This window comes from Symsagittifera roscoffensis, chromosome 9, assembly GCF_963678635.1.
Source record: "Symsagittifera roscoffensis chromosome 9, txSymRosc1.1, whole genome shotgun sequence".
NCBI classification, from domain to species: Eukaryota; Metazoa; Xenacoelomorpha; order Acoela; family Convolutidae; genus Symsagittifera; species Symsagittifera roscoffensis.
The window spans coordinates 2771742-2787790 of NC_087070.1; the positions used below are offsets into that span (position 1 = coordinate 2771742).

A 16049-nucleotide genomic window follows, 5' to 3' on the forward strand; every position below is an offset into this window, starting at 1 on the left:
TAATTTAATCTGAGCTGTAGTTTCATTTTTTATCTTTCAGAGGACAAATTCTTTTCGACATTTTTTCATCGGCCTCGCTCTTTTATTTGCCAGCTAGTTTCTCAATGAAATTAACACTTCTAAAAAAATTGATAACTTTACACGTAACAGGTTTTGATTTACGTGACCTGGTTTGGCATTTATTTTAACATATACGCTTGATACTTTGGGCATTTTAGATCGTACGATTTGGCTGTCGCAATTTTCAGTCGAGATATTTTTTTCAGATTTGATTTCTGCTGAAATGTCAGGAGATAACTCAGCTTCATCGCTTTCTGTATGTTTGCCTTCATTGCCTCTGGAGAAACGACAAATTGCGCTGCCAAGCAACGGGTCCAAAAAACCCGCAATGCATCACGACTGGGTTTCAAGCATCAATTTTCTAACATACTGTGCTCCGAACTCAAAGCAAATTGAATTTATGGCAGCGGATCAGATTGAAAAGCGACTAGACTGCATGATAAGCGACGTTGAGTCTATTTTAAGGCTTCCTCATCATAAGTTTTGGTCTCAAGTTTACTTTGACGCGACTTTCAAAGCTTTTCTTAAATCATTTCTGACAAATTTTCCCAAATGTTGGGATGAGGATTCAGAAAGCAGTGAACAAATTACTACCAAACAGATGTCGCTGAAACAAAAAGTGTTTTTGGTTTGCGTTAGGTTGTCTACATATAAGGAATCGAATGAAGGTTTCATGAGCCCTGATTATTTTGGACAATTGCATGTTCAAGCTGGCTGGTTTGCGCCAAAAGAAATGGCCAATTTTTGCAGTATTTATTACCAGCAATCAGTTTTACTATCAAAAATATGCGAAAGCATAGTAACAAACAGCCGCGAAGATTTCAAATTGAAGTTTTGGAATTATTCTGCTGGAATAATTGGAGCGATTCAGTCAATCAAAAGAGCGTGTGGTTTGAACTTGCTTGACCCTAATGACCTGTCAACTGAGTTTAACCCGGCAGCGGGGCTTGACCTTTACGCCCTTTTTCGCATGGCTGATCTATCATTAGAACTGACCTCTAACCTTTATGCGTTTTCGGACACGGTCGATTTGGTTCTTGAGTTAGTAGCGACTAAACACGAGAGTTGTAGTCTTTTGGACGAATTGTTGAGTTTTGTCGAAAATGTTGTGAAATCTTTAATGTGGACTGTTTTACAAATCGAAGATCATCAAATAAAATCGACTTTGATACAAAACTTGAAGCTAGCTGCATCAAATGTTATTTCGATTACAAAACTTGTGGTTGAAAAATTTAGACTAGCAAATTTGACTATCGAAAACTTTCAAGATACCATTGAGTTTTTCGACACATTATTAGATTTAGAATGGACGCGAAGTTGTTTTGACATTGACACATTAATTCATGACAGTGTTGCACAGCTGACAATTTTTTCGTCCAAGAAGGAAAATAGAGACAAAGTTAGCATGTCGAATTTGATTCAATTACAGTCAAGGTTAAACGAAGAAATACCCACGGAAAAATTATCCGCAACGATAGCCCAAAATAAGCAGCCTTCGACATCGCAAAATTTTGATTCAAATCAAAGCAGTGAAGCCTCAAAATTGCTCGAAGCTTTGAAAAAAGTTAAGGAAATCATTACAGATGTCGATGATATTATAATTGAGTTCTACCTTGAAAAACGAAATCTATCTGTAGATCTGACAATCAACGATTTGTTTGAAAATAATTGCGAATTACCGGCTGGTGTTTCAAGGCGTTATTTAGAAGCCCAGAAAAGTTCAACTAATTCTAGCCTTAAAACTATTTCTAAAAAATCAGACGAGTTTTCAAGCGACATGCAACACGACATTGTTTCTAAGTACGGCTTCGTTGAAGATTTTGAGTTTGATTCAGTTCAAAAAAGCTCAAATAAGCGTGAACAAATTTCTCTTCACCAAATCCGCGAATCAGAAGAAGCGAATGCTTTTGAATACGATGATGAATACGACGACACGTACGATAACTCAATGCCAGTTGCCGATTCCTTTGACAATAAAGAGTTTCAGTTCCAAGTTAAAAATCCGAACTGGGGTTCCAGAAACTGGATTACAGGCGGCGGGCCTCGAAAGGCTGCCTGGGATTTTGAGGACGATGAAGATGAAGAAGATGAGTTAAGCACCGGTCCTGATAAAGATGACAATAACCAAATTAATCATCAAAATGCTCTGTCGGGTAATTCTCGAAATAGTTTTTCAAGAGGTGGTAAAGTGGGACCAGGTAGCAGGAATAATCTGCAACAATCAGGGAAAGATAAAGATGTGCCAAAAGAAACCTTCGCAAGTCAGCCTAAAAGTAGAAAGAGTCATCGACACACGGGTGGGATCCTAGATGAAGAGATGGCCCGAACCGGTAACGAAGCCAATTCGAGTTTGAATCCGGAGAGTCAGAGCTTTGGAGGAGCTAGACCGAAACAGAAGTCGTATCAGACGAAAGATTATCAGCAGAGAGATGGAGCTTCGGGTAGTAGTAGCGGGGGAACAGGAGGTGCTCGGCGGGTGGACTCGGGGAAGTCGAGAGGAAACAGAAATGGTACCTCTTATGTCGAATCAGGTAAGATGAGATAAGAACGCAAATAAATATATTTTTCTTCGATGAAAAATTTTTTCGGCTGCTTGAAAATAGTTTTTAAATAGTTTTCCAAAGGTATCCCGCGGAACTCATGATCATCTTTTGGTGTCAAATATCCAAAAACTGCCCAAAAATTAAATGGTCATAACATAAGAGGAAAAGGGAAAATTGAGGAAGACATGCCTAATTTTGTGAATAATTTATATATTTTGTGACCCTTGATGGGGAAATTCAAAGTTGCTTGTACATACAGTTACATTTTTTTACAGTATGATAAGATTTCTCATGGATCGAGGATATTTTTTTATGAAATATTTTCAGGAATGAACTTAAATCCTCCTGGATTCGAACCCTCGACTGAAGATAGAGAAAACCGTAATATCGACCAGCCAGAATTGTCGAATAATATCAACCAGGAAAGGGAAGAAGCTCCACGCAAGCCGATGGGAAGAGGGAGAGGATACCCTAAAACGAAAGCGGAACAATCTCAAGCGAAGACTCATTATAGAAAAGCAATGGCCGCCAAAAAGAATAACTTTAACGCGCCAGGATTTTTTTGAAAATGAATTCTGAAATCTTAGAAATGTAAATTATTGAGAAATTGATAATTATAAGCTTTATATTTAGTTTTATTTGAAAGGCTTGGAGAGGTTTTTCCGTGCGTATCTTTTTTAGTTTTTTTTTGTTTTTCTGTTGGAGCCATATGGTTTTTAGAGTGGCAATTTACGAAGTGCATCTATCTATCTATCTATCTATCTATCTATCTATCTATCTATCTATCTATATATCTATCTATATGTCTATCTATCTATCTATCTATCTATCTATCTATCTATCTTTCTATCTATCTATCTATCTATCTATCTATATATCTATCTTTCTATCTATCTATCTATATATCTATCTATCTATCTATCTAAATATCTATCTATCTATCTATCTATATATCTATCTATCTTTCAATCTATCTTTCTGTCTATCTATCTGTCTTTCTATCTATATTAATATCTAGACATTATTTATTTTGCATTTCACTTGACACATAATTAAGAAGTCCTTTCGCTGAAATGTTTAATACAATGCGATGGTTCGCATTGTTTAACATGTTCTATCGAATTCAACGTTTTTGGTTTCCAAGGTCATCTTTTATTTTAACTGCGTATTTGTTGAAGCGTGAATGCTTTAACTCTACAGTTTCTCCCCATTTCGCAATGCAAACGTCTAAAGTTTTTTGTTTCAGTGTTTATTTTACATAATTTTAATTTTCAACCCTATAGGGGTGCGCTAGCAGGGTACATTCAGGTTTTGTCCAAATAGCAATGCTCATATCGGTCTGATTTTCGAGATCTGGCTTTTTTTAAATGATTTTTCCAATTTGTTTTTATTTGTATTTGAAAAAAACTAAGAACTTGAAACTCTCAACCCTATAATGGGGTGCTCTCAGGGTACACTATGGAGTTGCATTTCTGACCTCTAAATATAACTGCTCAAATCTCTTTGGTTTTGGAGATATTACGTTTTTAAAACACACTAAAAACAAGAAAATCTGAATTCTATGGTGGGGTGATCTCAGGATAAATTATGGAGCTGGATTTCTGGAGTTGCTTTTCTGGATATTAAAAAAGATATAAAAAAAACTAACAGAACCTTAAAGTCTTAACCCTATGGTGTGGTGCTTTCAGGGTACACTCAGGGATTGCAAATATTTCCTACAAATATGACTACTCAAAGCTTTTCAAGAGAAGAGATATGGTGTATTTTATGATTTTATACAATTTTTGTTTAAAAAACAGATTTTAAAAAAGTCAGATGTTAAAAACAAAAAAATAAGAATTTTTCAACCATGTAATGTGGTGCTGTCATGGATCTCATAGAGCTTGCAAGTTTGGCTTCTAGTTTAGCTTTTGAATTTTGGTTTCCGAGATATGATATGTTCAATAATATGTTAAAAGAACAGAGTCAGGAGTATTCTGTCGGTGTTTAAGGGTTATTTGAAGTATCACAAAACTGATAAAACTCAGTAATTTTGGAGATATGACCATATGAGTGAAAAATGGCCTAAAAGATAACTTATAAAAATTTTCAATTAATGAAATGGAAGAACCTGATGGATTGGTCCAATTCATATTTACGGTTGTAATAAATTTTCGTTTCTTGTAAATATTTTAGGAAGCCTTTTTCACGTTCAACAATCTATTCGAAGGACCGTAGGTGCTAGTCATGCGCTGGTTTTCTTTTATTAAGGTTTTGGGGTTCTTTTAGTGATGGGCTTTCGCTGGGTTTGGTTTTTCATACGGTTGTTTCTCCTATGGAGTTTTGTGACCAGCATTTTTGAAAAATTCGGCTTTCTTTATTTTTTTTTCGAAAAGTTCAGAAGATGGAGATTTTTAGCCAAATCCCTCTGCAGTGATCGCTTATATCTTAAACATCCGCTGTCAACATACGTTCGGGATTCAGTTTTTTCACTGGTTTTCAAACAAAATAATTTTTGTGCCCACTATGAGTTTAATATTTCACTGCGACGGGGCCGTGATTTATGCGTAAAGTCAAACCCATGTAGTTCCGCGACCAATAATCCATAGTCTGAACAGGGTTCCGTAGAGGATCACAGAGTCTAATTATACCAGGTCATTGTCGTCATAATCTAAAATTGGGGCGTGACAGCCTAGAAATGAGCTGCCAAAGGTAGTTAATTAATTGTTAAAACTTAAAATATGACGTAATTTTGTAATTTGTAATTTGAAAATATGTCGGTGTGTATTTTAGGAGCCGATAGTTAGGACATAAAGTGTTAACACAAAGTTCTAGAAAATCAAATCGGCGGAAAATCATCAAATATTTTACAAAGCAAAAGAAATCACCTAATACCTCACAAGGCAGAAAAATCATCAAATGAAGTACAAAAAAGTTATCAAATACCGTTTTCATATCAAAAATTTTTGATGACTTTTTGCGCGATTGAAAGTATCGACAACCTGTGTTCAATATTGACAATCAGATGAACATAATGAAGACTCTTTCATATAATTCAAGATTATTTTAGTTTTTTTTTCTGGAAAAGTATTAAAATGTGTTCACGCCCAAGTTTTTTTATACTGCAGTTTATTTCATTTGTTAAAAGGAGGGCAAATGCAACTATTGAACAGCGAATAAATAGATTTCACAAAAACATGATCGAATTCTAGTTTTGACTGTGGATTTTAATTTTAAGATAGATTTCCCGGAGGACTAAAAAATTTACCCATTGTTCAAGTTTTGTCAATTTGCGTTAAAGTTTTGATTGAAAGGTATCCGTCATTAATAGTTCATAAAAATCGAAAAAATTTTAAGCCATATAATTTAATTTTTTTATTATGAAAGTTGAAGTCAGACAGACTTCAACTTTCATAATAAAAAAATTAAATTATATGGCTTAAAATTTTTTCGATTTTTATGAACTATTAATGACGGATACCTTTCAATCAAAACTTTAACGCAAATTGACAAAACTTGAACAATGGGTAAATTTTTTAGTCCTCCGGGAAATCTATCTTAAAATTAAAATCCACAGTCAAAACTAGAATTCGATAATGTTTTTGTGAAATCTATTTATTCGCTGTTCAATAGTTGCATTTGCCCTCCTTTTAACAAATGAAATAAACTGCAGTATAAAAAAACTTGGGCGTGAACACATTTTAATACTTTTCCAGAAAAAAAAACTAAAATAATCTTGAATTATATGAAAGAGTCTTCATTATGCCCAAGTTTTTTTATACTGCAGTTTATTTCATTTGTTAAAAGGAGGGCAAATGCAACTATTGAACAGCGAATAAATAGATTTCACAAAAACATGATCGAATTCTAGTTTTGACTGTGGATTTTAATTTTAAGATAGATTTCCCGGAGGACTAAAAAATTTACCCATTGTTCAAGTTTTGTCAATTTGCGTTAAAGTTTTGATTGAAAGGTATCCGTCATTAATAGTTCATAAAAATCGAAAAAATTTTAAGCCATATAATTTAATTTTTTTATTATGAAAGTTGAAGTCTGTCTGTTGGCCATTTTTGAAGCACTTAGCAATCATATAAGATTCCTGATTTTTAGAGAACTTCAAGGTGATACATGAATAATCAACCCTTAAATTTCTTGAAATTTGTAGTGTGAAATTCAACGTTCTAAAACATTGTAACCATTTTTCAAGTGCAATTAAAAACAGTCTCTGTCTTTTACATTAGCTAAAAGTCTTCTGATGGTCTTTTGGCTTTGTTTTTTTTGTCATTGCGTTTTAATTAAAGTACGATTTTGCAGCATTTGCTTCATGTGGGTGTTCATTTTAGCTTTCACAGAAACTGATTAGTCTCTTGCTGTCACATCAGATAAAGAGTAGTTCAAACTTGAGAATTTTATCAGTGAGTGATGTTTTGTCGTTCCCGTGGGCAAAACTTCGAAATTTTACACGTGCTTAAACGTTGAATGACGTGTCTAAATCTAACGGTCAATTAGGTGTAAAAAGTTATCGTTTCGTGTAACGGTTACATGTTAGGCCCAAATAGGCGCTAATGTGCTCTCTGACTTAACGTGATTTAACTTTCGAATTTAACCTCATTTAACATTAAGTTAGATTATATGATGTTAAAATGATTGAACTAGTTTTGAAACGCTAAAACTAATTGAACGTAATTTAACGTTAACTCAAGTTAAGCTCGGTTAAAATGAGTAAACCTACACTTAATCTAACTTTGATTTAGGTTAACTGAAGTTGAACGGCTTCAACGGAAGTTGATCAGCTGAACGTTGATTAACGTTAAATTAGGTTGAAATATGACGATCGGCTTAACGTTGCTTAAAATTAAGTTAGGTTTTAAAAACTGTCCGGAAACTTTGTTGAACCTAATTCAACGTTGAGCAAATTTAAACATTTTTAAGCAGATCATCATATTTTAATTGAATTCGACAAGTTGAATTAAGTTAAAATACGATGATCTGCTCAACATTTTTTAACGTTGCTCAACGTTAAATTAAGTTAAATGCGGTATAAAAATCATCGTAGGAAAAGTAAATAAATTGTATGGTGAGAAATCAAAAAGGTGAGCATAAAATGATTCCAGCAAGACTATGGAATCACGGAATGCACGATTGCGAAATGAAAATCCAAAAGAAAAGAATTTGAGTTTTGAGAAGAATTTCCAGCGAAGTGAGTTTGAGTTTTGAGAAGAATTTCAGAGATATTTGAGTTCATTATTGAGGTTCTGGCATTTCTTCATCATCAGAGCCAGAATCAGGCAATACTAATACATCTTGGCGGCTCTGACCGTTGCGGTTTCCAGGCGAGGTACAGGATGTTGAGCGACCTCTACGGTAGTTTTTTGGAGTTCTCGACCCGCGTCGGGAGATAAGACACTGTGGGAATGGGTGGTTGAGGGTGCACTGAACAACACGGCTCAACTCTGCTGTAACATAACCACACCTGAATAACACCCTGGACTGTTGCACTGGTATCTTGGTTTGGGAATGTGTCGTGGAATCTCAAACACAAACACCATTGATTAACTCAAAAACACATAACTTAACGCTAACTTCCCTTATAAATGCGACTTTTGCACCAGACACAGCAACATTAACATACTTTCTTGAAAATCGCTCTCTGGCCTGTTTCACCCAGTTTTGCAGTCTATTGGTGGCTGCGTTGGGGTTACTATCATAATGACACTGCAGCACTTGAACCAGGATGAGTAGGATGTTCCTTTCTGTTGAGTAACACAACGCAATCTGCCCTCTCATCATCCTCGTCATGAAAGACTCAGTCATCCCCGAAGGACGCAGGCCCTTACTCAGATCGAATAGCTGCAGCCTTTTTTGGAACATAACACATGTTAACAACAAATAACAGGCATCGTTTGGGTTAGGATTAGAGGGGATTTCAAAAAAAAAGTTTTTGGAAAAGTTTCTACTGGTTAACATCAGTTAACGTTCAGAAAGGTGTAGACAAAATTTTCGACTGTAAAAAAGGTGACCCACTTTTTGAATTTGAGCCTTTGAAACTATGCGAAGCATTTGACATACTCAAGCAGATTAGATGTTTCCACTGCAACCGCATCCTCTCCCAGTCACCTTTTCATTTGTGTTTCCATGATCAAGTTTGTATTGTTTCAATAATCACTTTGAGCTAAAACATAGCAAAATGTGAAAAAACGTTAACGGAGGTATAATGTGGCTTTCACAATTCAACTCACAAACACATAACTGAACGTGAACTTTTGTTTAAAGGGTTTAAAAAGTACTGAGATAACTAGGACTAAGAGAAGTACTAGGACATAACTACCTCTAAAAGTGTGAGCCGTTCTGAGTTACCAAGCCGAAAAGGAGTCCGCTGCACCGGGACTGAACTCGAACTGCAAGCTCTATTATCGTCCAGGATCACGACTTCCTCGACCTGTTTGGCTTTCTTCTTTTCGGGACTTGTCTCCCGGTCCCCATCAGAGAAAAATTCATCGCGCCACTGCTGATTGCAGAGATATTCATGATTGTTGCAGCTGCCTGTATCTAAAACTAAATCAAATTAGTAAGTAGAACACCAACGAAAAACCAACGCCTTATCGTAACACCTGACTCAACGTTAAACAAGGATTAACAACGATAAAACAAGAAATTCTTAAGGTTAAATAACTTGACTACAAGTCAGAATATCGGCGCCATCATCGCTTTCGTCATCAGCGGGAGTGTCTCTAGAAGATAATTCGCGGACCTCTTGATGGTCAACTGAACTTGTTTCCTTCTTGTTGGATCATTGATCTGAGGAGACTGTTTCTGAAGCGGGGGAGCACCGGCACCCGCACCACCCTCTTCAGCAGTAGAAAAATCAGGAGCACCACTTTCATCACCGTTGCGTTGAGTTGAGTCCCTTGTCTTGGCGCCTTTCACATACTTTTCCGCCAAGCTCGACTATGGGAAGCTTTTTTCAGACGACCAGCAGACTTCACTTTTCCATTTTAAGTTCACATCAGCACCGGTCTCCAGTATATTCTTAGCTAAACTTTGTGTCGGATAATGCCCCTCTCTGAAGAAAAAGGAGGTGAATACACGTAACTTAACGGTATTTATTTTTGCTAAACGTTGAAAAGCGTCTAGGATGGCTAGCAGATAAGCTGTCTTGGAAAATTTTTAAAACGTTGGTTAACGTTAAACAGCGTTTATCTGTTGATCTTACCCTTGCTTAAAGTTAAATGAGGTGTAAATTCGTTAAGCAACACTTTCTCTAGGTTAGCTGCTTGACATCTAATTTCGAATTCCCATCGACTTCTAATTCCCATTGAATTTAAGTTTTTTCTATTGATCCAGTTTTCTCAAATTGGATTAATTTAAGCAAAAAACGTGCCCATTTTTGTCTATTTTTTCTTCTAAATTGAAAAGTTGATTATTTATAGAAAAAACTAGTCAGCTTTTGTTTCAGTTTCATTGCGTTCATTACTCTATTCCAACTGTCAGTTGGCTATGTTTCTTTTATTCAATTTTTCTGATGAAGATCGTGGAAGAATTTTGAAATGGAATTTTCATTTTCGGAGTTGCTAATTTTGGCGGTCTTAACATCTACCAATTAAATAGATTATGTGGTTTCAATGTGATATTTAAAGTTCATGGATAGACACAAACTAATTTTAAAGTTGGTTTTGTATACTTTAAATAACAGGCCTTTCACTTGGCACATGTTTAAGAAGTCCCGATTTTGACATGTTGAAGCATTTTCAACGTATTGTTTTTTGTATGTTATACGAAAGAATTTTTCAGCTATATCATATATTGTAATGCATAAGAAAATTAATTTGGCACATGTTTAAGAATTCGTTATGTTGGCCTGTTAAAAGGATACATTGTAAGGGTTAAAATATTTAACCAAGTCGAACATTTAAACTCTGTCGGTGTGCGAATATTTCAACTCTACATTCGTCCTTTATCCGCAACGTAAAACTCATTTTTTTTAAATTTACCAATATATTCAACTTCATTTGAAATTCTCAACACTATAATGGGGGTGCTAGCAGAGTATATTCAGGCGCTGCAAACTTGACGTCTAAATATGACTGCACAAATTCTTTTGGTTTTCGAGATATGGCGTTTTCTGTGTTTTTTTTTCTTCAATTTTTCAAAACTTAGATGTAAAAAAAGTAACCGAATTTGAAATTCTCAGCCGTGTAATGGGGTGCTGTCAGGATACTCTTAGGGATAGAAAAACTGGATTCCAAGTGTGACTGCTCAAATCCTTTTAGTTTTCGAGACATGGCGTTGTTTATGATTTTTCTCAAAAAACAAAAAAGAGTTGTTGGAACTTGAAATTCTCAAATGTATGGTGGGGTGCTGTCAGAGTACACTCAGGGGTAGCAATTCTTCACTCCAAGTAAATTTGCTCAAATCCTTTTGATTTCCGAATTGTGACGATTTTTCTGATTTTTTCGAAATTTTTTTTCGAAAACTTAGTATGAAAATAAACTAACAGAACTCGAATTTGTGAACCCTCAAGTGGAGTCCTGTCAGTTACACATTGGCGTTGCAAATTTGCTATCCACATACATCTGCTCTAATCTTTTTGGTTTCCAATATGGTTTTTTGATTTTTTTTTTTTTTTCAAAAAACTTGAAATACAAAAAGTAACCGAGCTTGAAATTCTCAACCCTAATAGAGGGGTTCTGCTCGGGAAAATTCAGGAGAATGAGCACGTTGAAGCTTGAGAGATCAGTAACTTAGAATCAAGCGATACCGGGTCCAGGATTAGATTTTAAGGATTGATTGAAAACCTTCATGGTTCACCTTCTACATTTAATTATTTGACTTGCTACCTACGAAAAATATACGCCATCAAATTGGACGAACCGACGTCAAAATTTGAATTTAACGGATTATTCAAATGAAAGGAGAACAGAGTTATGAAATGTAGATTTGAAAAATTTAAGACATTTTGTTAGAGGAACCAAAAATCTCATCAATTATATCATCAGGATGGAGGCCATTATACTACTTCGACTAAAATAACCCTCACAAAAATATATGAATGGTTCTTTGAAACTTTTTTATACCGAGACCAGAGATGTTCATGTAAATCACTCCGCAGATGTGGAAGCAGCAGCATAGTTAACAAGGTAAGAGTACAGTGATATGCCGGGTATGAGAACGGAAACCCGAGACATTCGAAATCTTCTATGTTAATTATATACTTTCTCCAGTGAGCTTTTTGCTGTTTTTCTTGGCAATTTGGCTCCACTGCCCTAGAGTGTTGCGACTGCCGAAAACAAGCTTTTTTGAAGATACTCAAAATTTTGTTTGATGAACAATAGCTGATTTCCTTTGACAAGCTTGCTGTTATCTTTCCGTAAAACGCTTGATTATAATAAAGATTTGGTGATCTCGAAAAACGCTGCGGAAAAACGATGTCTGAAAGGCTTTTCTCCCATAAGACGATTAAAGACGCAATTGACCGTACTGCGACGTGTTGTAGTCACTTCTACCTCAGTGACGTTTTAGTATGTCTGCTTGAGACAAAGATCCACTAGTACCTCTTTTTGAAATTTTTCATTTTGCTTTTTTCTATCGAAGAAGTTTAATATAGTCTGTTCAATGAGACTTTCTGTAGTGATTCTACAGTTTGAACTCAAACCTTCAAAGAAAAGCATTCATTTGGTTAAAATTTGTTGAACTAGTTGTGTCTAACTTACCATGTTTTTCAGCTTAGAAGTTATTGACTCTTTTTAATCATGCATTTTTATACTTTTTGTTGATTTTCAGCCAGTCGCATATTTTCATTTTATGGATGCTGTTGGGCCCTAAAGTTCATTAACTATATGATTACTTTACTTCTGCTTAGATCCAGAATTTGCTGTCAGTTTTTGGGACATTTTTTTAATCTGAATTGGTTCTTCTCGGGTTTTTGTTCCGACCATTGGAAATGGGGAGGAACTTTGTATTCGGTGTAAATTAGTTTTTTTCTCTTTTTTGTTTTCCATGCAAAATCAGCTACCACAGATACTATCGGAGAGAGTTGAGTGGCTTATCATGATAAAGCTCTTTCAGTCGTGATTCGAACGACATTAAAATCAAAAAATTATCCCAAAGTCGAGAAAAACCTGTTTAAAATTTTTGATTTTTAGTTTAATTTCGAGCAAAAAGCGCGATCGAGAAACGTCCGTTATATGAACGTTAACTATTTTTTAAAATAATTTTAGGCTCACAGAACTTCATTTTACTATCACGAAAATTAGTTTCTCACTGAAACGCGTTTCTTTCAGTGCTTATTTGACGATAAAGATTTTCAAAAAGCTGAAAAGCTATTGACAAAAATAAGAAAAAATTAGAAAATTTTTCTAACATTTTTTAAAAAATTTCTTGTTTGGCATTCATTTTTTGAATTAAATTTTGTCGATCATCCATTATTCACTAATTCTCTACGCGATCAGATAGTTCTCAAATCACGCCGCGCACTAAAAAGACACTAATTTTTTGAATTTTTAATGAATATGGTCGGAAAATTCTGTGCTACTGGAACAGCAACCGGCTATCCGTCTTCATTTTTTTGGCTCCGATGTTTTTTCTTTTTCAGTTTTTAAAACAGTTTGTTTTAAGCAATGACCGGATTTTCCTTTTTTTATTATTCCCTTTTCAGTTTTTCAAACTGTTCATTGTAAAGAATGACAGGCTGTTTCTTTTCTGTTTTCGTTTTATCATGAAGTTTTTCAATGAATCAATTTCAAGCAGTGCTGATTATAATCGGGAATTGATGCTGTCTTGTTGGTTACATATTTTTTTACTAAAAAAAATTTATGCTTCTGCCGAATTCATCTTAAGAATCATGAAATTGTTACATCATTATTGTTCAAATGCTCGGAGGTGTTTACAAGTGTTTTCCAAAGTTTTTTTCCCCATCTTTAATAACTAGCGCTCTGAAAAACAGAAAAAAGTTTGGAGTGTTTTACTGGGAAGAAAACTTTTTAAAAATCAAGTCGCAAATATTAGTGCTATTTTTCGTGATTAGTTGCAGTAGGCATTGTTGGCAATTTAAATTATGTGCTTCGAAATTTGATTGCTAATTAGTTAACACAGTTAGTGCTATTTCAATTCAGCATTTAAACCGAAAAAGCTTTAAGCTTCATGCAACAGCATTTTAATACAAATTCCAGTTGAGAATTTGCTCAATCCTTGTTCTTCGCAAAGCTTTTGAGATGCATAATTTATACACAATTGGTTTTAAACGTTCAAGTTTATTACATGAAAAGTTAAAGTGGTTGCTTTTAGTTCATCACATTCTGAATTATTAGATTTAAAATTTATAAAAGCCGCGTTTGTGTATGCGAAGTATAAGCTTCGTTTCTGTGACGGATAACCTTAATGACTTTTTACTGCAATTTTTGATTCAAGATTGAAAGAACGTTAATATAATACGACAATTGAACCTCCAGCAAGTTTTTATGAGGCTGATCTTTAGGAATTTTCAGCTTTGAAGCAATATTTCATCATATGACAATTAATCATCCGACTATTGAAAATGGCGAGGAACTTTGTCTTAGGGTGCGTTTTTGTTTATTTGTCACACAATTATGTACCATAACTAATCATCTGGATGGTTCAAGTGATATATCATATTAAAGCCCTTTTAGCCGCGATTCGAACGACTAATTTCAACACCATGCAAATCCATCCATTCTCTTGTAGCACCTCGGGCACTTATCAGAGCTGCGAAGGCAAATTGACCATTTTTTGTTTCTCATCATTTTGCAAAGCACGAACTGAAATCGAACAAAGGGTCTTCAAAATGATTTATTAACAATCAGTTTGTTTTTAAGGTATTTGAAAAAAAAAATGAAATAACCAATTGTTATAAAAACTAAAGCTTTTTCCTTTCGTTACCCTCCTGATATAATCGTTTTTTAAATTGTCTAACTAGTAGTTTAACAAATTGAAATATGAAAACCAAATATGCTTGTTATGGCCCATTCAGTGTGCATGAAAATTTCAGTAAAATCAATCATTTCACCGAAAAATACTTAAAAAATTCGTAGGTGGGAGGGGGGACGAAAAGAGCAAATTTTGGTACAAGGTAAATTTTGAAGACCAAATATGTTTGTCATGGCCTAATTAGTCTGCCTGTCAATTTTCATAACAATCGAACAAAGTGAACAGTAACTTCAAATATAAAAATTTGCAGGTGGGGGGGGGGGAAAGAGCCCAAACTAAAAAATTTCTAGCTATGATACTACCTTTCAACTCATTTTTTGCTGCCGTTCTTAGTTTCAGCTCCTGTTATACCTTTTCCAAGCCGGAGAAATATCGATTTAACCCACGTGCGTTTTTTTATTCAACTATATATTTTCGTTTGATGAGAAAAACGAACATCAAAAACACCATTGGCATTATTTTACAGCTGCGAGCAAAAACGTTCATTTGAATGGTACGATTTTTCAATTCTTATATAATCACACTGGCAGCTTTTATTACGTGGTTAAACACAAGTATTCAGTTTTTCTTCGGTTCAGTTTTACCGCTAGGAGACTCAATCGATGACAAAAACGTTTTTAAGTGCTTGTATTTTTGTCTCACTGTGCGTACTCTTATATAGGTCTTGTTGATTTTTTTTTGTTTTTTTTTCAGGAAAAAGTCTTTAAATTTATTCGTGCTCAATTGTGATTTTTCGCGGTTTGACTTGTGGTTTCTTTTTAAGTTCAGTGCATTTCCATTGTTAAAAGGAAGGCAAACTCCACTATCAAACAGCAAACATGTAAAGGTCACGAAAAACGTGATCGACATCTAATTTCGAATTCCCATCGACTGCTAACTCCCATTGAATTAAAGTCTTTTCTATTGATCCAGTTTTCTCAAATTGGATTAATTTAAGCAAAAAACGTGTCCATTTTTGTCTCTTTTTTCTTCTAAATTGAAAAGTTGATTATTTGTAGAAAAAACTAGTCAGCTTTTGTTTCAGTTTCATTGCGTTCATTACTCTATTCCAACTGTCAGTTGGCTATGTTTCTTTTATTCAATTTTTCTGATGAAGATCGTGGAAGAATTTTGAAATGGCAATTTTCATTTTCGGAGTTGCTAACTTTGGCGGTCTTAACATCTACCAATTAAATAGATTATGTGGTTTCAATGTGATATTTAAAGTTCATGGATAGACACAAACTAATTTTAAAGTTGGTTTTGTATACTTTAATTAACAGGCGTTTCACTTGGCACATGTTTAAGAAGTCCCGATTTTGACATGTTGAAGCATTTTCAACGTATTGTTTTTTGTATGTTAAACGAAAGAATTTTTCAGCTATATCATATATTGTATTGCATAAGAAATTTAATTTGGCACATGTTTAAGAATTCGTTATGTTGGCCTGTTAAAAGGATACATTGTAAGGGTCAAAATATTTACTCAAGTCGAATATTTAAACTCTGTCGGTGTGCGAATATTTCAACTCTACATTCGTCCTT

At 34.6% G+C, this 16049-nt stretch overlaps 1 protein-coding gene across 1 annotated transcript; it reads left to right on the forward strand.

Moving 5' to 3' along the window:
- Window positions 1-270: 270 nt before the first annotated feature.
- On the forward strand, window positions 271-3235 carry LOC134854547 (activating signal cointegrator 1 complex subunit 2-like). Its single transcript, XM_063870847.1, has 2 exons — window positions 271-2591; window positions 2931-3235. The coding sequence occupies exons 1-2, from the start codon at window positions 284-286 to the stop codon at window positions 3167-3169; spliced, it is 2547 nt and encodes an 848-aa protein (XP_063726917.1). The 5' UTR covers window positions 271-283; the 3' UTR covers window positions 3170-3235.
- The last annotated feature ends 12814 nt before the right edge of the window (window positions 3236-16049 follow it).